A 27227-nucleotide genomic window follows, 5' to 3' on the forward strand; every position below is an offset into this window, starting at 1 on the left:
CCAAATTTGGTTTCCAACGCCCACATAGTACAACAAACAAGTGCCTGTACCTCCAGCTCCAGAGGATCCAGTAGACTCCTCTGACTCTGAGAGAAGTCACATGCATACACAAATACATTTTTATCTTTAAACATGTTAGCTTGATTTTCCATTACAATTTTTGACCTATGACCTTCCATTGCAAAAACACATTTATTAGCAAGACTAACATGTCTAAGAAGAGAGAAAAAAAAAACCCAGTTAGCTTAACTCAAAATGCAAGAAAATAATACTGTAAAGGAAGAAAGAAGGCACCCGTTCAAAGTTATAACAATAAAAATAGAGTGATTTTGCCTTTACTTATGATTTTATTCTTACTAAGAACTAATATACTTATGTAATTTTCATAACACAAAATTTTGAGGAGACTCTACATGAATTTAGATTCCATAGTTGGTAATACACAAAATGATAAGCCAAGGATGTTGGTAGACAGCTGCAATTATAGCCCCTGAGAGTCTACTCTGCGGGTGGGGTGACTAATTAGAGGTTAGCCTGGGCTACAGAGCAAGACTGCCTGAAGAAGACAACAAACAAACAAGACATCGATTGATGGGGGCTGGAGAGCTCGATCAGGAGTTAAGAGCACACCTGCTCTTCCAGAGGACCAGGGTTCAATTACCAGCACCCACACAGTGGCTCACAACTGTTTGTAACCCCAGCGCCAGAGGACTCAACAGTTCTGACCTCTGAGGGCCCCTACATTCATGTGTACGCACCCCCATGCAGACATACACAACTATACATAACTAAAAATAATACAAAAATCGATTAAAGTCATTTAGAAACATTGTGTCGGGTTTTATATTTATAGATGCTGCCAGGTTGAAGTTTCCGCATGGGCACTTATCATGTCCTGCTTAATAATTAAAATAATGGAAGAAAACCCAAGTATGCAGTCAATAAAAGCTGCCTCATCTTCTCCCAGGATGCCTCTCCGTCGGCGTGAGTTTCTTAGGAGTCTCAATATTTTCAGCTCTACCTTTCTCGACAGCATATATCTTCTCAAGGAACTACAGGGAAAAAATGAGTATCTCCTCAGTAGAAAGCTTTTGTTGAAAAGCTATACAGCCCTCCTGCTATAAAGTCCCAGCTTAAAGACTTCACTCCCACAGATTCCCTTATGCGAGGCAAGAGTTTCAGCTCGAGTGACAGCCCCTGTCTGAGAATACAGCAAACAGTGAGAGAGGCCTGATGTCCTCCTCTGGCCTCAGTGGGCCACAATAATAGGCACGGTGGCACATGCCTCTAACCCCAGCACTTAAGAATTAGAAACAAGGGGATCATAAGCTCAAGGTCACTAAAACAAACACCAAAAACAAATAAAGGCATATATATTATACCTACATAATATACAAAAGTATATAAAATGCACAACATAAAATATTAATAAGCATATTTTACATACTCTACATAAAAATATGTATAAATAAACTTATGTGGACTTTCTATGCAGATCAAGCAGCTATCGAATGCATATCAAACCCAGTAAGTATAGAGTATCTACATAGAGAGAGTATAGAGTAAATCTAGCCAGTGGTCTATCACTGACGCTCAGAGCTAAAGGAGACACTCCATTGAACTCTACGATGGAGTGTTTGAATCCTAAATGTCCATCCCATGCTCTAAATTTATCCAAAGCCAGGCTGGTTCTGAGCATGCTCAATGTGTTCATTTATTTGACATTAAATATAAGCCACCTTTAGTTCTGTGACTCAGGAAATAGAAATCCAAGCAGATGTTGCTGCACATACCTACACATCTCGTAATTGGAGGACAGGTCAGGGGGCTCTGAAGTTCAGGGCCAGGCTCGGGTACAAAGTGATTTTGAGGCTAGCTTGGACTATCTATATCTATATAAGACGTTATCTCAAAACAATAACTATGGAGACAGGGGGAGAAAAATGGAAGAAGAAAAAAGAAAAGAAAAAAAAAAGAAATCTAGTATCTTGTTCTAACAATCTGAGTGCTTGGCTATTCTGTCCTCTGCAGAGCCTGAGGGACTAGTTGGCAAGCTGTGAACAGCCTGTTGCTAGCTAAGACTTTGGTCTCTTATGCTTAGTGTCCAGCTGTTTGGGCACACTGGGTGTCTGGGTGTCTTAGTAAGAGGTTGTGCAAGGTACACACTCTGCACCTCTACTCCATGCACTTTGGTGCCAAGCAGAGTGGACTTCAAACATCAGGAGGACGGACCAAAGGGCTCCATCTGGAAAGAAATGCTGAATTTGTTTGTGTTTGCTTTTGAGACAGGGTTTCTCTGTGTAACAGCCCTGGCTGTCCTGGACCTCTCTTTGTAGACCAGGCTGGCCTTGAACTCACAGAGAGCCACATGATTCTGCCTCTGAGGTACTGGGATTAAAGACATGTGCCACCTGGCTCATAACATTGTTTTATTTGATTGCATCCTTCCTGAGGTTTAAGGGTGCCGGAGACGACTCTCCGATTATGTTAGGGTACTTCTCATCCCCACTGTCTTCTTCAAAGCCCTCAGCAGGGTTCTGCAAACCGGCTCTTCACTCACCCTGGGCATCCTGTAACCCCTGCTTAGAATGAAGTCTTTAAAGGCCACAGTTCCGTGTAGGCCTGCAAGCAGCTCCGCCTAAAAGAGCAGATTAAAGGAGAACTAGGTGGGAGACACTGTGAGGTCCCCCACTGTGAGGTCCCCCCTGTAGGCACTGCCTTCTCACTCTGAGGTTCATCAGCTAAGGAATGAGGGTTTTCAAAGACTTCTAATTTCAACCTTCTGCCCATTTATTTTCTTACACTTGTATAAAGGATAAGCAACAGATTTCAGTAACTGAAAAGTTTTGACTTCATATATCTAGAAACTGATGAAAGAATCTATCTACCACTTAGAGATTTTAGTTTTAATTTTTACATTTACCTGGTAAGGGAAGCAAATGAGCCTTCTCAACGGCCCCACAATTTACAGAGCTTAATTAAAAGGGCACGATAATCAAAAACAGACTTGCTTTGGTCCCAACCCCTTGGGAATATTCAAGCATCCTTTTGATTTTTTTTCTTTACATTTATTTGAACTCAAAGAGTGGATGTAGAAATCCACATACTGAGGTTCAACTCTTTCAGGTCATTCCACCACCCAAACCCAGTCGGTCAAGTCCAGTGAAGACTCTTGGGTCCTTGGTAAGACTGCCAGTGGCTGTCCCCCACTGACAGACCACTGTAGCCGCACCTGCAGTGCACAGGCTCAACCCTCCCTTCCAGTGGCTGTCCCCCACTGACAGACCACTGTAGCCGCACCTGCAGTGCACAGGCTCAACCCTCCCTTGGGTGCAATGAAAGTGTGACTGATCAACACCACGGCAGGCTGGGCATGGTACAGCATGCCTGTCATCGCGGCACTTGAGAGGGTCATGAGTTCTCAGCCAGCTTGGACTACATACGCAAGACTATGCCTCCAAAAAGATTGCTGTAGAACAATTCTGTCGTTTTGACTCCTCACTGTGTCTAGATCTCCTAATGAATAATTATCACCGTAACAATTATACCAACAATATTACCCAAATAGAAAAGATACTGCTTGTTCATTAACTGACCATAAGTACTCTGACAGACACCATACATAGTTTTTTATTTTTTGCTGTCAGAATAAAATATTAGTTATGAATTAAATTCTCATACATTTGGGCACTCCTATACCATGCACTCAGAATTCTAAGTGTTATTTAGATTATTTTGAAGTTTATTCAAGCATGTTGTGCTAACAGAGTTACGGCATACCTCACTCCTAAAAAACAGCTTTTTATACCCAGCACGGGGAAACAGAAAACGACTACCCGCCATATATCTGAGCTTTCTGACCTGCAGAGCAGACTGATAAGCAATTTCTAATGAAGTTTCCCACCCAGTGTCTGGAGACACCCCGGTCTGCTGGAAATGAGAAGCCGCCCACAAATGTGCTCGTCAGAGTCTGGTGGAGAGTGTGTCAACACCTCCCTGTTTCCAGAGCAACGGCGATGACCTTTGCTCTAGCAGAAGCCTGTGCACAAGAGACAGGCAAGCACACCGCTCATCTGCAGTAAAGCAGGGCCTCGGCATGGTGGTGCGGCTTTGCTGCTCTGTCACCTCCAAGTGTTTAGCTTTTGTCCCCTCTTACAGCTTCCGTGACGACTGGATTCTAATGAAACTTCCCAACTGTAGTCCTGATTCTGTGATTGTCACCTCTTGCCGAGAGGAAACTAGCTCCACCCTTAGTCACCTGAAACTTCATGACATCACATCAGTTCTGAGCACTGTGGGGGTCCCACCTGGCCACCTGCCATTTAAACATTTTTTTCATAGAAACATTGTTTAAAATGGTAGTAATGGCTGAGGGTGGAGGCCTTTAATTCCACCACTCAGGAGGCATGAGGATCTCTGAGTCTGAGGCCAGCCTGGTTTATATATGGAGTTCTAGGGAAGCCAGGGCTACAAAGTGAAACCCTGTCTCAAACACAAAATGTTAGGCGTGCTGTCTCAGTTCAGAGGCAGCGTGCTTACCATGAAGACAGAATTCAAGTCTTGCTCACTACATGCACTACATACCTCATCTTGCCTTTCCTGTTGCTGACTTGGATACATATGCCCTGGGACTTTGGGGGAACCTCTGTGCCCAACCATGCAGTGATCATCCGTGACTCAGACAACCAAATCTCAGCACATGAACATACCTGCTCCCGAAGATGCTTTTCAAAGTTAGCATCCTGAGCTTTGTGTGAAATCTTGGGATCAACCAAAGGTTCATCGGCTCTTTGCTTCTTCCACAAGTTGGTCTTCAGATACCAGGCTCCATACCTCATCTTCACCCTCTTTGGTTTGTGAGGATTCTAGAAAAGGTAACATAATTCCTGGGTTGTTAGTTGACAGTACTTACTTGTTTATTGATTGGTTGATCACTTCAATAATCTAACAATAATCTAAGTCTCATTTTATGAAAAGTGTGCCATTGCTTAGAATTTACAGCTGGTCCTTGCCAATTATTTTACAAAATTCCAACGTGCTTTGATTTTTTTTTTTTTTACAAAAGAAGCATGCATATTCATAATTAGGAAAACAGAGTAACGCCTATGAACATGGCCTTGAATGCAGACAGATCCAGGCCTGAATCCAGTCTTTCCCTTTCTCAGTAGCTGCGAGTCCACGGGCATACCCCTTAAGCTATCAGTTTATCTTCAAAGCAGAAATAACAGGTTTCTAACTCCATAAGAGTGTCCTGAGGATTATGGGAGAGTACACATGCAAAGCGGGTAGAAATCAGGTAAAAATCACATATTTCACCCCGAACAGTTTGGTTCACTGGAGTCTTTTTCAAGGTCCCAAACTGTTCGGTTAAACTCACCAAGCCCCGCACTATGCTGAGCCCTGGGATCATGCTTCTACCCCGCTAATGGAAAGAGAAAATACGGAGAAAGAGTGGGTCTCACTCTCTTCTTGCTCCTTCCACTGTTGTGCCCCGAGGATGTAAAGATAACTTTGCGCTGGCTCCCAGCCAGATGCCATAGACACAGTGCTGCAAGCTGCCTTATCACAGACAGACGACTCTTGGGTGGAACACAGAATGTGAACACACAGTTCTGGGTCTGTCTTCACATCCACGTTTTCACGATTATTCTACATGCATGAATACTTGCCTGCACATATCACATGTGTACCTAGTGCTTGTGGAGGCTGAGGAGTGCCTTAGCCTTAGATCCCTGGGGCCAGAGTTACAGATAGTTGTGAGCCATCACGTGGGTGTTGGGAACTGAACCCAGGTCCCCGCTGCAAGAGCTACAGATGCTCCTAAATATTGAGTCATTCCTCTAGGCCCATATATATTAGAGATTTGCTTTAAATTGTGTGTGTGTGTGTGTGTGTGTGTGTGTGTGTACACATGAGGACTGGTGCCGAGGAGGTGAGGAGAGGGCATCAGTTTCTCTGGAACTGGAGTTATAGGCAATTATGAACTATCTGGCGTAGGTGCTGGGGACCACCTGGGATCCTCTGGAAGAGCAGCGCCATTTCTCTGGCTCCTCTCATCTGCATTTAAACTATGTAATGAAAAGTGTAGAGTGTTTGGGGGTTACCCCGTCTGTCTAAAACATCAAACACTGCAGCTGATGGGGGCAGCCCCTCCTAGGGCTGGACTTAGCACACTCTCTCCAAGCATTCTGACTTCCCTCCCCCTTCTAGAACACGCCCAACACATTCCTGCATCTCACGCACGTCCTTCCTATGCCCAGTTCCTGCTGTTTCTTGTAGAATCTTCCCTGACCGCCCAGTTTAAGAACCTGCAAGCCTCACAACACACCTTGGCTTCTTTGCCTGCCCCAGTTTTCACAGAAGCACTGGTCTCTGATATGCTCTGTATATTTCCATTGTCGGCATCTCTTTACGCCCCCTGGAACGCAAGCTTCGGAGGCGGTTCCCCGCTGTACCTCCCTAGCTCCGGCAGGTGTTCTATAAATAGTTGCTAAATGACAGTGCTGTTTCCTAACTCTGCCACTATTGACACTGGGATGGGATCATTCTTTGCTGAGGTGAGGTGGCTGACCTCCTCACGGTGGGATATTTAACAACCAACGTTCCTGGCCTCTATCTTTGAGATGCTAGTGGTGCCCGCTGAGTTAGGACAACTCGAATTGCCATCTTCAAACATTGCCAAATATCCTTGGGGGGGGGGGAGGGAGAAGGGTGCAAAGAATGGCTGAATTAAAAGAAGGGAAGCTGAGAATGGGGATAAAGAGTGGGGGTAGAAGTGGGGCCCAGCTGAAGAACTAAGGTTGCTAATGTGCTAAGGATCTTCTATGCTTCCACACAACATAATTTCTTCTTTGAAGCCTTTATTGAAACTGCCCACACCCTATGCTTGTTGGATCGGTCATTTCTTCTTAATGTGTATGCACGAGACATCATTCTGTTGCAGTTAATCACTTGCCTGTTGACTTTGCTAGACCGCAAGCCCTGAGTGCGTGAAGTAGTCTGCCAGGTTTGTGTCATTTGCTACCAACACCTTTGAACACACAGATGCTCAGAAATGTTTCCTGCGTGAGTGAATAAGCAGACAGATGAACTGGCAAACAGAGAGAAGAGAAAATAGAAAACTAGGGCACACAGAGCTATGAGAGGTGGAAAATAAGAATACAATAATCTCAACCATGTACCTATTGATAATCTCAACCAATGTACCTATTGATAATCTCAACCAATGTACCTATTGATAATCTCAACCAATGTACCTATTGATAACCTCAACCAATGTACCTATGGATAATCTCAACCAATGTACCTATGGACAATCTCAACCAATGTACCTATTGACAATTTCAACCAATGTACCTATTGACAATCTCAAACAATGTACCTATTGATAATCTCAACCAATGTACCTAGACGAAAGAAACATCCACAGCAAAATTAACATATGCCCTCATCTAAAAAGAGACAGAGATCCACGCAGGGAAAGGGGGACTTCAGACAGACGAAACACATGAGCAGAGCTACGGTGGGAGGGGAAAAAACATTTAAAGAGTAACAGAGGGCAGAGCATAGCAGTGCTGAGAACCGTAGAGCAGTAAACTAAAGAAGGGGACTTGCATTTCCAGAATACAGACTGGCTTTCCCTCCTCCTTTCCACATTTGGAGCATAGAAAAAAAGAAAAAAAAATTAGCCTGCAAGACACTGGGCCTCAGTAACCAGGACAGTAATCCCTGGGAGGAAAGGGACAAACAAGATAATTGCCTGCTGACTGCAGAGAAAGAGTCCCTAGGGACGGGGAGGGGAAGCCCAGAAGCAGCCCAAGGGACTCACCGGACTGAGGGAACAGAGGGATCAGGAGCCCAAGGATAGCCAGGCAGCGGAAGTTTACAGCACACCACACAGAAAAGACACGGGGCTGCAGAGGATGGGGTGGGGTGAGGTGGTTGTTCCCTCTCGGCACGTGCAAAGGAAACCACCCAAGGTCAGGGGAAGGACAGCTAAATGCACTAGAGGGAAAGGGCCTGGGATCAGGTGCCTCTCCCTCCTGCTCTCAGGACCAGGGAGAACACACTGAAGGTCTTGCTCAGAACTACGAAATAAATAGCCTGAGACTGAACGTCGCTTTTGTTGTTTCTCAAGGAATCTTTAAAGCAAGATCCCCAAAGACCAGACTTTTCTAAATAACTTGATTGTATCCCAGAACAAATTCCAAAAATATTTCTAAACATGCCTAAGTGCCCTAAACACTCATTCCGGTAACCAGTGAACATGGAGCAATGCAGGAAATCATAGCACATCTCGAGGACATAAGCAAGTTCATGGGAACTGACACAGAGAAGACACGGGGGTTCTGACGAAAAGACATCAGAGCAGGTTCTCAAACTGGACCTCATGTGTTCCAAAAGATTAGGTGGAGGCATGGAAAGCCAACGCCCACCAGACGTCTAGACATGAAGATTGTAATTATGAGACAAAACCACCGATGTTTCAAGGAAAGAAATCACAGAATTTAAAGCTCTATCAACAGAAAAACATGAACAAAGAAGAAAAACACAGAACAGAAGCGGGGAGCTGGGACACAGCATCAAGCCTCCTCATGTGCCATTCAAATGTAGGGGAAAGACTGAGAAGCCAAAAACAGACTTGAAGAACTAGTGGTCAAAGTTTTTTTTCAAAGTTCATGAAAGAAGAACATTGTACACATGTGTGAAAATGTCAGAACACATTCATAATTTTGTACAAATAATAATACTAATAATTTTAAAAATCAAAAAAAAAACTATGAAAATTATAAGTTCAATAGTCGAAGAGGCTCAGGGAACTCCTAGCACAATAAGTCTGAAAAGAACGGTATGTGAGTGTACGTGTGCATGTGCATGTGTGTATGTGTATGTGTGTAGGTGAGTGTGTGCGTGCATGAGTTTGTGCATGTGTGAGTGTGTTCATGTGTGTGTATGCATGTTCAAAAAAAAGAAACATCTAGAAGTGATCGAAGAAAATAGCACATCGGGAAGCAGAGGTCAAGCGTCTCGTAAGATTCATCAGAAATAGTCAACACTGTGGAGCAACAGCGCCATGGTACTGAAGTAAAGGCAAAAACTGTGAACCTAGAATTCTGCACCCACCAAACACTGTGTGTGTGTATGTGTGTGCACATGCGAGAGTATTGTGCAAGCCTGTGTGTGCAAGCATGCATGTGAGTGGAAGTGCATATGCTTCTGCACACACGTGCAGGGCACAGGGACAGCTCTGTGCCAGCCCTCACTTGTTAGTGCTTGAGGAAGGGTCTCTGTTGCTCACTGCTGAGATGCCAGGCTATCTGGCTCTGAGTTTCTGGGAATCCCCCCCAGCCCCTGATGCCACCATGTCACCATAGGAAGAGCTGAAGTGTCAGACATGTGCTCCCGTGTCTGGCTTTGGATGCTTTCTCAAGATTTAAACTTAGCTTATTCTGTTTATGCAACAAGCGTTTTATCTACCGCGCCATCTCCTCACCCTGAGAGAAGTCTTCTGTTTTTCTCTTCAGAGAACTAAACTACATGGTAGGATGTGTGAAGAAAAAATTACAGGTAATTCCGAGCTAATAAGAGATAATGCGCTGTTTTTGACTCTGAGGAAGACACTCCCCGCTCACACAGGCACTGAAATCTGCTGTTCGCTCGCACAACGAGGCATGCGTGTTTATTTACATTGGAATTGAGCAGAAAGTTTAAAAGACCATATTGTTGGGGCTCCCCATGATACTTCTCTTCAAAATGCTGCTGCAATTCTTTCTTCAGCCGTGCTTCCAAGTTTGCAAGAAGGAGATCCCGAAAGGAGCTGTGGTGGAGAACGGCTCAGAGGCTAAAAGCACTCACCGCTCTTCCAGAAGGCCGGGGTTTATTCCAGCACCCACCATGTTCTCTCAGGGAAGATCGACCATCGATGAAGGGTTTGTCCTGCAGAAGGTTCACACGGACTCATGACCACCTGTGATGCCAGCTCCAGGGGATCCAACGCCTCCACAGGCACCTCCTGTCATGGGCATATATCCATACACACACACACGCACACACCTAAAAAGTGTTTTAAAAATTCTTAACAAAAATAATGTGTGGTCGGTCAATTCGATTCAAATAAGAATTCTTTGGGCATAAGATTTACAGTGTTCACAATCATCGTATTACTCTTGGTTATAAATAATAAGCATTCATTAATATTCCCATTAGATGTAAACACTTTAAAAAGACTCTCTGAAAGTGGGGAGTCAGTAACAGTTCCAAACGGTATGTCTTCTTCACATAAACCACTATCATAGATATCAAATATCAATTCTCTTATCAAATACTTACTAAGTATGATAACATCCTGAGAGGGCGGCTTTAAAAGGCCAAAGCCCCAGAGAACACGTAAGGCTTTAACATAACTCAGTTTCCTTGGATCTTCGGCTTGCTTTCCTGCACTCACCTGTGCTCTCCGGAGTCGCCTCTCGCCGTCTGGTTCATGGCACAGCTCTGCCTCCTGCAGTTGACTCGGGACAGAACGCTTTTCAGCTCTCATGGCAGGAAGCACAGCACAGCTGCGTCTGGTGTGATAGTCAAGGTCAAACTGCTGCAGGATGAACTCCTCCTCCACAGGCGAACTTCCCTGCAAGGACACGGCAAGGCATGAGCGGAGGGCAGGAGGAGGAAGCCGGGCAGAAATGAGGGAAGGCGTGGGAGTCAAACAGTCCTATACAATCCTATGGACCAGCAGTGCTGGGGTAGCAGGGAGCGGCATCCTCTCCCTAATCGTGGGGATTAATTCTGACACAAACACATGGTCCGCGCAGAAAGCCCTGGATTCGGCCTTGTTAGAGAAAGGTTTCTCTCTCTCCACCAGACCTCACAGTGGTACAGTGCAGCTTTAATTAATTTTGGCGATGACTTCCGGCATGTCTTGGGGGAAACTTGAGAGTAAAGTCAGGGAAAGAGGCCAGTAGGACTTGAGAGCAGCATCCAAAAGCGGTTCAGCATCTAGAGCTCACTGGGCCTCAGTCTCCGAGTGCTTCTGGGTAATTCTCCTTTCTCCCTTAAACCCATCGAATTATATTCGGGTCTGGAGGATAGTCACTGCTAATGAAACAGGACTAGAGAGATACATTAACCAGGGCTGGCAATGTCGCTCAACTGGTAAAGGCGCTTGCCAACAGGCTTGATAAGCTGAGTTCGAACCTCAGGACCCACATGATGGAAGGACAGAACCAGCTCTCACAAGTTGTCCTCTGTCACTGTGACATGAACATGCACACGCGCGCACACGCGCGCACAAACACACACACACACACAAATACATAATTTAATAAATGTAATGAACATGCATATAAAATATTTTGACTAAAAATTACTAATGCATAAAAAAATCTGAGAGTGATGTAATACTGGAAGGTCTTAAATCTGAGAACAACATCAGGCAATCAGAAACTCTGCAGACACTTGGGATGAGCCTCAGAAACTGGGGTTCTGGGAAGGCAGGTGAAGAAAGGCCTGACGACCACGGCAGAAGTCTCACCCTTCAGAAAAGCACCCGTGTCAGCGCAGCTCACAAGCACTCACAGACAAGGGTGCCTGGGAGTGTGAACTGAAGCAGGAATGAAGGCTGCAGAAGAGTCCTGTCACTAACAGATGCGTCAAAGCCATCTACGGTGAAAGACGGAGACAGCAATATTCAATTAGCTCCGTGCTTACACACTTGGCAGAAGTTTCCTGTCCCCAAATTTTCTACTGTCAATGACTGCCCAGACTGATTCCAATATGACTGGCGATTTGAGACTTTGACTCTGACAATGTTTACCAGAAACGATTAGGAGCTTGGTGCGTTTCTTCAGTACTGGAGTCTGAGCCCAGGGCCTCCCTCAGGCACGGAGAACGACTCTAACACACTGAGCCAGGCTCTCAACTGTACTTTAGGAGTCACTGCTGTGGGATAATGCTCTTGTACACTGTAAAGATTTGTCATTCACATAGGTTTAATAAAACGCTGGTCAGTAGCCAGGCAGGAAGTATAGGTGGGGTGACCAGACTGGGAGAATTCTGGGAAGAGGAAAGGCAGAGACACAGTCACCAGTCAGATGCAGAGGAAGCAAGATGAGAATGCCATACTGAGAAAAGGTACTAAGTCATGTGGTTAGATATAGATAAGAAGTATGGGTTAACTTAAGCTGAAAGAGCTAGTTAATAATAGCCTGAGCTAGTAGGCCAAACAGTTTGTAGTTAGCATAAGTTTTTGTGTGATTACTCGGGACTGGACAGCCAGGAAATGAACGCGTAGCCTCTGGTTACAAGTCACCGCTAACTTACAAGAGCTTTGGCCCAGTCACAGAAGTCTCGGACCCCTCTGCACACGTTGTCATGAAGGAGACTGTCTTGATAGAGAGAAATCACTTCGCTTGGCTTTTCTTCACAAAGCCACTGGCCTGAATGTGACACGGGCATCTTCTTGGGACTAAAGACAATGAGATCATCAAAGAAAGAAGAATGAGGTTCAATGAATCCAAGTGAGTCTCAACAGGTATCGTTGGGAAATGAGATCAGACCTCTCAAGGTCTCAAAAAGGTCATAGTCAAAGATCATATTTTCCCCATCAGTGCTAGAAATACAAGTGTGTCATGGCTAGTCATACTGATTAAAGCTTAAGAACATTAAATCCAGGGTCATGACTTTCAAAGTTATGAGTATCATGTATTAATACATGTGTCATCTAGAAGCCACTACAATCTCTGACATCCAGCCCATCGATGTCTGCTTCTCTGCACTACTGTGAAAAGCTCTCACTGGCATTTCTGCATTGTCTATTCTCCCAATCCCCAATTCTTTATTTAAATTTCAGGCCAAGTGCTCACTGCTGAATGTAAGTCTGAGCATGTCAAACCCAGTCTCCCGCTATCCAACTCATAAGGTTGAGGTCCACCATAGTAGAGGAAGAACCTTAAACATTGGGCCCTCCCACCTGAACCTCCCACCTGTAGCAGATTACAGTCATGTGCCTCTGCATTCTGTTTAGCTGGTCCCAGAGATTAACCCCAAGACTTTGTGTGTGCTAGGCAAGCACTCATAACAACTGAGCTACAGCCTAGCTTCATATCCCTTCCTGAGGGAGGCATTCCCCACAGAATTCCCCAAACCTACTATCTTCTTCATATATCCACAGATTAACTTGTCTTCCATTCAGTTAAGAAATACTTCCTAAGCACCAAATATGGGCTGGAGATGAAGAATTAGGAATCGGCATTCAACTGTAAATATAACCAAAATTGCTGTCTTCACTTGCCTTCAACGGAGCAAGAAGGACAGATTGGCAGGCAGCCCAGCATATGCCAGATACTCAGGAACGAGATAAAATAAATGAGAGAAGTGCTGGAGAGGATTGCAGAAAATTATCTCATTTCTGTAGAGAAAGTCTCTCCACTAAATGACACTGAGCACAGACCGGGAAGAGGAAAGCACTGGACCAGGTAATTATCAGACTGGGCAACAGCCTTGGTATGGATGCACAGCATGTGCAGTCCAGTGTGACTTTCGCCTGCACTAGGAAGCAGCAAGGGAAGGCTGAGCACAGGACTGACGCCCAAGTGTGTGAGACGATCGAGTTTGCTCTGGTGACAAGCAGACTTCAGGACCAAACAGCTTCGCCGCTGAGTGCACCTTAGGCCAAGCCCGACCCCCTCAGCTCAATGCCCAGGACCCACGCTGAAGATGGGGACGACCAACTCCTACAAGTGGTCCTTTGACCTCCAGGTGTACACTGTGGTACACACACAACCCCACACAGTCCTCCAAGTGTACACTGCGGTACACACACAACCCACACACTCCTCCAAGTGTACACTGTGGTACACACACAACCCACACACTCCTCCAAGTGTACACTGTGGTACACACACAACCCACACACTCATCCAAGTATACACTGTGGTACACACACAACCCCCACATACTCCTCCAAGTGTACACTGTGATACACACACAACCCACACACACTCCTCCAACTGTACACTGTGGTACACACACAACCCACACACTCATCCAAGTGTACACTGTGGTACACACACAACCCACACACACTAAAGTAAATGAAAATGTAATTGTTTTAATTTTAAAAAGAGGGGAATAGACTGGGGAAATGGCTCCATGGGTACAGCGCTTGCTGCACAAGTATGAGGTCCCAAGTTCAAATCCTCAGAATCCTTAGAGAGCACACAAAGCAAGGGTGGGCAGCACAAGTCTCTAATCCCAGTGATCTCCCATGGAGGGAGGAGGCAGAAACAGGAGACTCCCTGTAAGCTCACAAGCCAGCTGCAAACAACCAAGAGACCCTGTCTAAAACAGGGTACAAACACACCCACACACACAGAGAGAGAGAGAGAGAGAGAGAGAGAGAGAGAGAGAGAGAGAGAGAGAGAGAGAGAGAGAGAGAGAGAGAGGAAGGAGGGTTTAGGCTTGGAGGCCATGAAACCAGTTGTTTCAGTTACTGACCTACTGTGATGAAGAAACCTATGGCCAAGGCAACTCTTATAAAGTATTTAATTGGGGCTTGTTTACATCCTAGACAAGAGGCAGAGGGAGGGAGAGGGAGGAAGGAAGAGGAAGAGAGAGAGAGGGAGAAAGAGACTGGACCTGGTGTGAGCTTTTGAAACATGCTAGTGACACACCTCCTCCAACAAGGCCACACCTCCTAACCCTTCCCACGCTTTAGTGACTGAGCACTCAAATATATGAATCTATGGGGGCCATTCTCAGAGCCACCACACAAATTAGTAAGCTATTCTGATGATACAAACAAGAGACAGTGGAACAGACTAGCAGTGCTAGCAATGCTAGGATTGCTAATAACAGTAAAATAGAGCGCTTCCGATTTCACAATGACCACTAGCTGGCAGCTTGCTGTTGTTCTGGAAGCAACTAATTATTGTGTCCTCACTATTTCCTGAGCTATGCAAGGCAGAGGAGGACTACAGAGAGAATGAAGATTTGGTTTCCATCTGTACAGTCCCTGGTGTTAACTACTGGTCCAAGGACAACTCCTGGTTTGCCTATTGAAAGTGGCCAAGATCACTTGGGTGTGAATGTACAAAAACTGAAGTACTTCAAGGTTTAAAACAAACAAAAATCAAAACAAACAAACAAACAAATAAAAGACAGCTAGAGCTACATAGGGAGACCATGTCTCAACATAAATAAATAGATGGATGGATGGATGGATGGATGTATGGATGGATGGATGGATAGACAGACAGACAGACAGACAGACAGATAGATAGATGATAGATAGGTAGATAGATGGATGGATAGATAGATAGATAGATAGATGAATAGAGAAACCACTCAAAAGAAACCAAAGAGAGGACAACGAGAAAACAAGGAAAAAGAATGTTCCAGAAGCTAAAGGAAGACAGGTCATGAGTGGTTCACATCAGTAATCCCAACACTGGGAAGGCAGAACGATTGCCACAGGGCCAGCCTGGTCTACAGAGTGAAACCCTGTCTCAGAAGGAAAAAGGAAACAGTGTGAACGGAAAGATGATGTCATCAATTGTGTCAGTTGCTATGGAAACAGTTGTGTGCTAGTGCGGTAGAAACACAGATCCCCTGCCCCAAACGAGAGTGCTGGTGACAATGTCCTAAACAGAAGACTTTGGCCAAGTAAAAAGAAAGATTATTAGGTATATAGAGGCTGAAATTCAGTTTCTGTTTACCAGGAACCCCAAGGCCGACTCCCTCTGTCAAGGACGTCTAGTTCCCAGTCCATCTGAACAGCCTGCATCAGCTCAAAGTCCCCATCCTGATTGCTGTTACATCAAATCCGCTTGCTTTTCCACCATGTTGCTTGTTTCTCTGCACCCCTCCCTGACCCAGAGATAGCTTTGGCAGTTTGATCCCCAATTAAACCTTTCTACCCATGGAGCCGTCTTGACCGACACCTTCACTGTGTCCTCGATGACAGTGTGGTGGCCTGTGGACACTTGTTTAATTACTGTTATGGTCTGCATGGGAAATGTACCCCATAAGCTCAGATATTTAATACTTGGTCATTAGCTGGGGCTGCTCAGATTATGGAACTTCTGGAAGGAAGGTAGAAGAAACTGTTGGGGGCACAGCTTGAGGGTTATAGCCTGACCCTGCTTCTGCGCCAAGCTCTCTTCTATCTGTTGGTCTTCAGGAAACAGGCCCCTGGAGTACCTGCCTAGTACCTTGAGGCTGCCCTACCCCCATGTCTTCCCCGCCATGATGGACTGCACCCTCTGGAACTGTGAGCCAGAACAAACCCTTTCCCCTGGCACTGCTTCTGCCAGATATTTTGTCAGGACAATGGCCAAAGTCACTGATGTGGGAGAATAGGTTTCAATGTGACCTTGACCAAGGGCAAGGTCAGTGGAGTTCAGTGGGCACTGAAGAGGAATCTTCACTGCTGTGGGATCAAGAGGGAATGAGTTTGGATGCCTCCTTCAAAGGCTCTTTTCAGAGGGAAGGCTAGGGAGCTTGTTTTCAAGAGGGGCAGTGTCACCTCATGCTCTGGGAGGGCCATAGAGGCCTCTAAAGAGATCAAGTGCTAATCCTTGGAGCTTGGAGTCCTCTGCTTTTGAAGAGTCTTCACAGGTGTGATTCGTCCACATTTCTGAGACTGGGAGATTATCTTAGATTATCTTGCTGGGTCACACACACCATCACAGGCATCCTTGAAGGCCAGAGAGGGGTGGACCTGACACACAAGAGCAGGCCATGTGAGGACACTAGACAGAGACATGAAGCTGCTGGTCTCCAAGTTTGGAGCAATGTGGTCACAAACCACGGACTCCATCAGCCACTAGAAACCAGAGGAGGCAAGGAGCAAATTTCCCTGCAGCCTCTGGAGGCAACACAGCCCTGCTGATATCTGATGTCAGCTTGATAGTCATTTCCGGCTATAGGCTCAGAGCTGTTAGGAAATGTTGGATGAACATGTCCATTGTTTTAAGCCACCAGGTTTGTGTCAAAATTCCCCAGCAGCCAAAGGAAACGAATGCATATGCTAACAGCCAAGCTCACCTCTTTGAAGTTACACATTTCCTGTATGATATGCTATCATATTTATATATTACGGCTGGACTTCTTCTGAGTACATGGGTGATCAACGCCCACTTGTTTACAATATCTTACCTTAGAACACTGGTTCTCAACCTGTGGGTTGTGAGCCCTTTGGAGACTCACACATCAGAATTTCCATTACAGTTTGTAACAGTAGAAAATTATAGCTATGAAGTAGCAATGAAATAACTTTGTGGTTGGGGTTCACCACAACAAGAAGGCCCATATCAAAGGGTCACACCATTAGGAAGGCTGAGAGCCACTGCCTTAGAGATTTTTCGGGGTTAACCACGTAAACTGCCCAAAGTAAAAGACAGATTGCTGCCTTTAGTCTTACTGTATCATAGACTATGTCTCCACGCATAATGCTCCTCTCTTCTGCATGCAGGTTCTGAGCAACCCGAGAGACAACAGAAACAGTGAAGACAGAAGCCAAACCATCCCTTTCATGACAAGCAGCTGCCATGGTGGAGGGCATGGCTTTATGTCCAAGAGAACTTGTTCATGGAAGACCATAAACTGGCAGATTCCTCCACCCAGCCCCCACCAGGGCTGACTTTCCCTCCAGCACAGAGAGGGAGACAAACTTGTGCACCCCACTGGTTCTCTCTCCAGTGGGCGAAGGGCAGGAGTGAGGTGAGTCGCTCTCCCGGATATACCAGAGAGCAAGCCAGGCAACAACAGTGAGATCCTTGCAGTCTATCCATCTCCCTACCTACTTCAGCACCCATGAGAGAGCTCACCCAGTGTCAGAAGTAAACACGTCTCATCCCATGTTTATGTTGAAACTTATTTATGCCAATCAACATTTACATTATTAAATGATATGGGATTGGGGGAGCAAGGATGAGGGACAAAAGAATTTTTACTAAGTTTCATGTTTTAGATAGTTTCAGAGTAGGAAGCAATTATGGGCATGGTTTATGTAAAGATGCACAGGGCCTCCAAACAGAAGATTTTATAATTGCTTTGGATGACAAGCACCTAGCCAGGTGTTGTGGCCTAAGCCTGTAATCCCAGCACACTGGAAATAGAAGCAGGAAGATGAAAAATTTCAGGACAGCCTGGGCAACCTTAAACCCTGTCTCAAAATAGTAAGAATGGCTAGCGAGGGCATCCTTGACAATTACCTGTGTTATGCATAGGTGCACACATGGGCATATAATGATCCAACCAACCACTGGTCTGCCATGTTGAATAAAGTCAATTCATTAGGCCTTTTGCCGTCCTCTTGTCAAATAAAAGCCAGATGGGTGCCATGTTTATTTATCGAGCAGAGTCACGGCTGTCTCCCGCCACAAATCTTTATTGCCATTGCTTCTTTAAAAAGTATTCTAGATACCCAGGTGTGGTGGCATGGGCCTACAATCCCAGTCTTGAAAACACAGGCAGGAAGATCAGGCATCAGGTCATCCTTAGCATCATGACAAACTGGAGGTCAGCCTGGCCTAAATGAGACTGAGAGGGTTTTTTTGTTTTGTTTTTTTTTTTAACTAACAAAACGAAACACCCAAAACACCCAAATTAGGAAAATTGTTCTAAATATGATAAGAGCATCCTAGAATGTTCATCAGGGCAAAGATGTCAGCAGTACTCACAGGCACACCTGAGAAGAACATTTTTCTTCAAGCTCTGTGGGTCCCTTCATTAATTTTCTGGTATCCCGACAATAAGCCCACGTCTCCTCCAAGTTTCCCTCAGGGTCGAGTACCTCCAGCACCTGGAATAAGAGCTGCAAAGAGAAAGTAGACTTGGGGTGGGGTAGGGTGAACACTGCAGGAAAGAGGGCCCCGATTCTGTAACAAAGTGCACCAAGTCGCTCCTCTGGTGTTCCTTTTCAAACGTCATTCATAGAGCCTGGGTGCTCAGGCTGTGTTACGGTTCCACTGTGCTGCAGGGCGTCTGTCACCTGGACACTGGGTGCTCAGACTGTGTTATGATCCCATCTCCTCTAGAAATACGCCTGTGAGCCTCCCCCAGACCCTAAAGACCCAGAACTTGGAGTGTCTCGTTGGACTTCCGTGATTCTTGACTGCTGGCATCTCAGGCATCACTCATGCCCCATGGATACAGTGTCTGCATTTTCCTTTGAAGAACCACCTCAGGAGCTGGGGAAATAGCACAGCCAGTAAAGTGTTTGCCTTGATAGCAGGAGAACCTGAGTTCCACCCCCAGAACTCATGTTTAAAAAAAAAATCTGGGGCTGGAGAGATGGCTCAGCGGTTAAGAGTATTGCCTTCTCTTCCAAAGGTCCTGAGTTCAATTCCCAGCAACCACATGGTGGCTCACAACCATCTGTAATGAGGTCTGGTGCCCTCTTGTGGCCTTCAGGCATATACACAGACAGAATATTGTATACATAATAAATAAATAAATAAAAATCTGGGTGCGGTGCACATATAATCTTAAGTCTAAAGTAATAGAGACCTGCCTGTCTACCCAGCTTGATGAGTCCCATGCCAGTAGGAAACATTGTCTCCATAAAACGATGGTCAGCACCCAAGGAACTACAGGTGAGGTTGTCTTTTGTTGTACTACACAGGCACACACATCTCAACAAACACATGACCCTCCCCTGCCCCTACACACCAAGAGCCACCTCTCCCCCCTCCCCTATCCACTTGGTCCTAGTTGGCCTAACCTCACCTCCATTCTTGCAAGACCACACCAGAGCCACAGTGACTAGCTTAGGGATGCAGCAGGCTCGTGAACCAAGCAGACCACGGAAACTAGACTGTGGGTCTGGATTTTTCTGTGACCACACGAAAAAGAAGTGTTGTTCCTTTGCTGCAGCTGTGAAGTCAAACCTGAACTGGAGACCCAGGCCGCTGACTCAGCACCAGAAGGCGCACCCTGCCTCACAACAAAGCTTACGAAACCTAGGCGGGGAAATCGGACGGGGAAATGAGAACCATGCTCCCGTGCCATGGCCATGCGCCATGAGATGCGGTAGAACCACCTCTTTATTTGAAACCCGGGAAGGCAAAAGCCGTGTAGAAAACCGCTGATCAGAAATTGCAGCTGGAGCGGGATGAGAGAGCGGGTGGCAGAGCTGGGAGAGCAGCAGAGAAGAGGGTCCCCAAAGCCAGGAGGGGACTTGGCTCCAGCCAGAGGGGGTTCTGAGCAAGGGAATGGTGCACCCAGACTTGCCTGTTTAGCCCGGGACAGGCTGCAGGGGTGGGGGTGGAGAGACACTCCTGCTCACCTCCTGCCTCACCCAGTCTGCCTTCTTCCTCAGATCTCACAGAGCCCAGGATTTCTTTAAGGCTGTGCTGGTCAAGTAAGAAAGCATTTCTCAGCTTTCTAGCGGATGGCGGAGGTCAAATGAGGAAGCCATGCCTAGAAAAACTATCGTTAGCTTAGTGAAAAGATAGTCATTTCTCCTTCTTGCTGGAACTTGGGTGCCATTTTGAGATAGAGAAACAGGGTAAATGTGCCGAGGGCTATGCAGAAGGATTAGGAGCAGCCTGGGACACTCGTGACACAACAAAGTTCCTATTCAGGCCTGGCCTAGAGGTTACGGTGAATCCTGCTCCTCTCCCTGTGGCCTTCAGATTCTCCCATCTCTATCCATTTGTTAGTGAGTTCTTAATACCACTTTTGGGTATATATCCAAAGGATGCTCAATCGTGCCACAAGGACGTGTGCTCAGCTATGTTCATAGCAGCATTATTTGTCATAATCAGGACCTGGAAACAACCTAAATGCCCCCTAACCAAAGAATGGATAAGGAAAATGTGGTACATTTATACAATGGAGTACTACACCGTAGGAAAAAAAATAACGACATCATGAATTTTGCAGGCAAATGGATGGAGCTAGAAAACATCATATCGAGTGAGGTAACCCAGACACAGAAAGACAAATATCATATGTACTCACTCATAAGTGGCTTTTAGACATAAAGCAAAGAAAACCAGCCCACAAATCACAATCCCAGAGAACCTGGACAGCAATGATGACCCTAAGAAAGACATACATAGATCTAATCTACATGGGAAGTATGAAAAAGACAAGATCTGCTGAGTAAATTGGGAGCATGGGGATCTTGGGAGAGGTTTGAAGGGAGGAAGGGAGAGGTAGGGAGGGGAGCAGAGAAAAATAAATAAATAAATAAACTCTAATGTTAGTTACAAAAAAAAATCTCTTTGGCCTGGGCTAAAGAAAGCAAGGCTTCCTGTATCTAGAAAGTCTCAGGGCAAAGTCAACAGAGAGAGCTTGAGAGCCCAAACTGCCTGTGTGGGCCGCCCTGGTGAGCTGAAAGGCTGCACAGAAAGCAAGGGAGACAGTGTGTATCCTATCACTGTTTCCTCAGTAGACACAGGGGGGCTGCCCTGAGCTGCTTAAGAACCTTCACCTGGGGTGGGTATGACCTCCTTTCCTATAACATGCACCCCAGGGCCCCTGGGCGACTGGAAAGAATTATTTTCAGCCCAACCCCCGGACTGCATGCCCTCAAACCCAGACAAATCACCTCAGGGGGCAAAGCTTCTTCCAGATGTGGGTAGAGAGCCAGGAGGTGCAAGGCCATGTTATCTTCCACATCCTTTAGGAATGCCTTCCTCGCCTGTGGAAGCTTGGATAACAGGGCGGCCCCCTCGAGTAGTCCATTCTGCCTCTTCTTGGGGGTAGCTTGGGGAATTCTGTGATGAACATGAGGCAGGAAGACATCTTTGGGGTGCTGGTGTGGGGGACAGCCTTTCCTGAAGTCATCCAGTCCCTCTCTCACAAACACCCAGCGCCGGCTGTTCACAGGTCCCTGGAACCTCAGTCTCTTGGGTTTCATGAAACTCTTGGAAGGCAGGGTCTCCAGGTGCCTAGAAGACACAAGTCAGGTGATGTGCATCCCAGGACCAGGGTGGAGGAGGCTAGCCTCCATCTATTGTGGGGGAGGTGGGGGGCAGAGGAAGAGGGAGTTACAGGAGGCTGAGTTAACCATGCTCTGCAAGACCCGTCATTGTGTGTCCCACTGTGTCCCCAGGGTCTGCTCCCATCGCTCACTTAAGCAAAGCCACTGTTCTGAAGGGGACCTGTACCTTAGCCTGCACACAGTTGTCCCTAAGTGCATGTATTCTAAATGAAGATGCTTTTTTACTGAGTACCCTATTTCAAAGTCTTACCTGTGTCATACACGTCACTGTATTTTAAAGGCCCATCCAGGTATAAATTTAAGCATTCACTTTCTAACTACTTCTGCCATGTTAAAAAAAAAATCCATTGTGTTTGCAAAGCAGGCCGGTTCCCCTCCCAGAGACAAGGGACAGCAGTGTGGCAGGGAGAACTGAGGTCCCAGTGGCAATGCAGCTCTTGTGATGAAGAGTTCACTGTCAGCTTGACTGGACTTGGAATCGCCTAGGAGACACACTCCTGGGCACACCGATGAGGACATTTCCGGGAGGGCTAGCTGAGGAGGGTGAACCACCCTGAATGTGGGTAGCGCCATGCCATGGACTGGAGGCAGGGACTGAGGAGAGGAAGCGCTGGTATTCTCCTTTCGGTGTGAAGAGTCCCAACTGCAGGATTCACACCATGAACTCAGCCCTGCCTTCCCCACCACGATAGCCACTTCCACCTCAAACCCTGAACCCAAAGAGATCCTTCCCCCATGTGTGGCTTTGCGTTAATATTCTGTCATGGGGATGAGAAGGGTAACTAATGCAGCCCCTCTGTAACTGAATGAATCCGTGTGTTAGATATCCTCAGTGAGCCTTTGTGGTGGTTTGAATGAAAATGGATCCCACAGGCTCACAGGAAATGGCACTATTGGGAAGTGTGGCCTTGTTGGAGGAAGTGTGTCACTGGGGGCGGGTTTTGGGGTTTCAAATGCTCAAGCTAGAGTCTCTTTCTCATCCTGCTTCCTGCTGATCCAGCAGTAGAATTCGCAGCTACCTTTCCAGTGCCCCACGCTGCCACCATACTTCCCGCCATGATGATAATTGACTAAATCTCTGAACCTGTAAGCCAGCCCCAATTAAACGTTTTCCTTATAAGAGTTGTTGCGGTCATGGTGTCTCTTCATAGCAATAAAACCCTAACTAATACAGCCCTGGTTTCCCCTTTCAACTCAGGATGAAGACTGGGAAATGATGTCCATGAGCTGCATGAAGCGCACAACGTGTCATTTAGATCCCTCCCTCCCTCCTTCCTTCCCTCCCTCCCTCCCCCTCTATGTGTGGAGGGGGAGGGTAACAAAGCCTGCCCGTGGCTCTATGGGCAAAGGTGCCTGCTGCCCAGCCTAATCCCAGGACCCACATGGTAGGAGAGAACTGTCTCCAAAAAGTTGTTTTCTGACCTCCACACACACGATGGCTTATGTGTGCAAGAACGCGTGTGTGTGCACACATACATACACACACACAAATAGATAAATTTTCTTTAAAGAATCATAACAGCTACACAGATGGGGAACTCCCCACAACACAGTGGGGTACTGCTTTAAGTGCTTTCATACATCAGCCTATTTAAATGTCATAACAACCCCATGTAGTCAGTACTAGTAATATTCCTATTTATAGATAACGTGAGGCATAGAGAAATTAAACACAAACATACGTATGCACGCACACACACACATCAAAAGCTACACATGTGTAACTCGCTCCAGGGAACCCAAAGCTTCTGGCCTCCATGGGCACATGCACTCAAGTGCACATATCCACATGTGTGCACGTGCACACACACACACACATATACACAAACATAGAGGGGGGGGGACTAGAAACATTAAAAGTAAATTCTAGATAAAAAGCTCCATGGTTAAGAGGCGGTAGCCTGGGATTTCTAATGCAGTTCAAAGCACCAGTGAATGGCGGCTAGCTGCACGCTAAAGCTGATCATTTTTATAATTTTCTCCTGAATTATCTGGCATCTCAGGTCCCCTTGCAGAATCCAAAGATTTTCTACGTTTTGGACCACTAGATGCATATTTTCATGGAGCCACGGGTGGTCTTCCACTGTTTACCTCAGGTGAGCCATAGAGTTTCCCTTCATCCCTCCTCCCATCTGACTTTCACACAGCCCGTGTCTCTCTGCTTCCTTCCCCTCCAGGCTCCCACTAGGACGGAGCAGTCAGGTCACAGAGATGAGATGGAAGGGACGGATGGCACATGGGAAGGAAAATGATAGCAGATCTAGAATACAGAACCAGTGATAAAGGCAGGCCTCGGAACCCGGGCAGCTGATGGTCCTAACTAATGTCAGCCTGCCTCAGACATTCTGACAGCTAGTGCCTTCCCTTTTTTGTCTGTCCAGTTTTATACTAAATCCAATCTTTGCTGTAACCATCTTCATACAATTTTAAGAGATTCTAGCCTGGTCCTCAGGGGTTTCCAGTGAAGCCTAGAACCTTCTTTGCCAGATGTAAATGTACAGGTGTGTCTGAGGAGCCTAACTTCACTACATTCTAAAATTCTCCATGAAAGGACCAAAAGATGAGTTTGCAGAAAGTTTCTCCCTGCCCTTAATAAATCACTCTCCAAATGGCTCGAGGTATGGGTGCGTTGAGCCACATCTCATCTTGGGGTTTATGACCAGTCAGCTCTACCTATTAGCAAATAACCCTCTCCATTAATAACTATCTTCATAAAGCTCATATTCTATATTTATAACTAACTTAAATACCCAAGCGCTTCCTAAAATCATTAAACAAATTAAAACAATAAATGTCTTTGTTTTAGTACAGCCATATATCTCAAAATGGGAACTGTACAGTACCTAGTTTGAGACTCAGAATTCTGAAACTGGCAGAAAGCCTGAGGGAAGCTGAGCCTCCCTAACCTCCCTTTCAGTTCTGAGAGGTGCATGGATGTAAGAGGAAGGGCCTTCTTCTACCCCATCTTCTCATAGCTAAAAGCTTAACTCTGCACTTTCTTTCTGCCTTTCCTTATTCATACATTTTGAGAGACAGCCTCCTAGAGCCCAGGCTACTCTCAAACCAGCCTTGTAGAAGACACCTTGAGCTACCTTCAACTTCTGGGCCTCTTGCCTCCAGCTCCTGAATGCTGTGATTATAGTCATGTGCCATCATATCTGGCTTTAGGGTGTTAAGCTTCATGCTAGGTGAGCACTCGGCAACTTCATCTCTCCATATCTGCTTAGGCCCACAAATAATCTTGCTTGACCAATAATATAAAACTAGAACCATTTTCCCCCGAATGTTGGCTATTTTCACAGACATTCGTATATGATATATTGACACTTGTCCTAAGGAAATGAAAATATATGTTCTTCCAAAAACGAGCACATAAAGGTTCATGGCAGCTTCGTACACAATAGTCAAAAACTGAAACTACCCTGGATGTCTTCAAGTGCATAAATAAACAAACATGCCACAGAGCATGCTCCTCGGCAACCAGGTGAACAAATCGTTGACACGCACAACTTGGATGGATCGCACAAGCTTTATGGGTAAGAAGAGTCGGTATCAAAAGAGCATGACCTATGTCGTTCTAGCTTGCTAGCATTATTTTTTTTATTTTTATTTATTTATCACATTCCCTGAACTTGGAATTACAGGCACTTGTGGGCTGCCTGATGGAGGTGCTGGGAATCCAACTCCAGTCCTCTGGAAGAGCATCAGGTATTCTTAATTGCTGAGCCATCTCTCTAGACCCTAGGTAACACTCTTAAAATGCTCAAAATTACAGAACTGGGGAACAGATTTGTGGTTGGTCTGGGGAAGAAAGACTGACAATGAGGGTCCCATGTTTGTTCCTGTGTGGCTGTTTGATGTAAAATGTCCCCCACAGGTGCTTGTGTCTCTAGCCTTCAGGGTAAAACTCCTGCTCTCTTCCCACCTATCTGTGCTCCTGATTGCCCACGATGTGTGCAGTCATGCCAAGAGCGCTCATCTCCGTGGATGAGGCTGCCTGGGCTGCCCACTTCCCTCACTGGCAGAGACGGATACCTCCCAAAACGATGAGCCAGAGCCAGCCCTTCTCTGTTTGGGTGAGCTCTTCTTCCACAGCAATGGGGAAAGTAATTAATGCTGATTATGAAACAGTTTGGAATCTTGAAGTATACATATGAAAATTCTGCAGACATGAGAGCTGGTAAATGCAGAGGTCTTGCTTAACCACTCGGACCTTGTGCCAAGGTCACTTTCCTGGCATGGTGGCGGGCTGTAGACACGTAAGACGGTGCCATCGGAAGCCACTAGGGAAGGCTCTGTAGGATTTTGGACATTCACCATCTCCCCTGAGTCTACAATTATTTCAAAGCAGATAGGTTTTAAATGTAGGGGGCGGGTGTTAAGATTTCCCAGGCACTCATAAGGGGTCCTATAGATACAGAGAGCACTGTGTTCTATGTGTGGCCCGTCCCAAGAGTCCTCACTGACCTGCAAGGCTGATTCACTAACATGTCCAGGTTCACAGTAAGAAAACAAGAGCCCAGAGTGCTGGGTGTGGTGGCATACCTCAAATCATGCACTCTGGAGGCTGAGGCAAGAGGACCACCATCTTAAGGCAAGCCTAGGCTACATAGTGAGCTACTAGCCTTTCTGATTCTAGGCCTGCTGCCCAGTTCATCGCCCATTGAATGGCCTCTTCAACTAGAACTCACTCTCAAGCAAGTGGAAAATAAAATCCTTTTCCCTGCCTCACCAACCCTCCAAGTAGTGACCTGTCTTCCCAGGACTTCAAGCATCTCCCACCAAGGGTTCTGCTGGACCAGAACCTCCAACTGAAGGGCTACAGACTCCAGGTATTGCAGATGCCATGCGCTGAACCAGGGGTCTGTTGAAAGAGGTGGTTACTCCCCAACTGTGTGTTGAAGGCAGGAGCTCAGAGGCCTGAGCTATAGTACAGACTCCCTAGAGGCCTCTGTGTGTCCCTATCTGGCCTGAGGACTTCAAAGGACTTCTCCTGGGCTTGTGGCAAAGGAACCCAAAAGGCTGTGTCGTTTGGGGGACGGGGTATCTATCCAGCACTGGTCTTTTCATTCTATAGTAAGGGCACAGGGGACACCGTGAAAGGCAACTGCAAGCAGCAAGGACCTTCCCGGTCCAGCCCAGGGAATCCAGGCTTCCCTGATCAGCAGTTTCTTCAGCCCCAGCAGCACCGAGCTTACCACCGCCCGCAGTTCCGGTGCTCCTGCAGCAGCCTGGGAGGCAAAGTCGTGAGCCGGAGCAGCTGCCCACGCTCCGCCAT

The 27227-nt window shown here is 46.3% G+C and overlaps 1 protein-coding gene across 1 annotated transcript; it reads right to left on the minus strand.

The window, feature by feature from the left end:
• Positions 1-27227, minus strand: Fam47e (family with sequence similarity 47 member E). Its single transcript, XM_038342430.1, has 9 exons — positions 27148-27227; positions 21554-21896; positions 18678-18811; positions 12316-12460; positions 10522-10624; positions 9856-9956; positions 4710-4865; positions 2561-2638; positions 1-1052 (listed from the first exon to the last, which is right to left on the minus strand). The coding sequence occupies exons 1-9, from the start codon at positions 27225-27227 to the stop codon at positions 954-956; spliced, it is 1239 nt and encodes a 412-aa protein (XP_038198358.1). The 3' UTR covers positions 1-953.

Source organism: Arvicola amphibius, chromosome 1 (genome assembly GCF_903992535.2).
Source record: "Arvicola amphibius chromosome 1, mArvAmp1.2, whole genome shotgun sequence".
NCBI lineage: Eukaryota > Metazoa > Chordata > Mammalia > Rodentia > Cricetidae > Arvicola > Arvicola amphibius.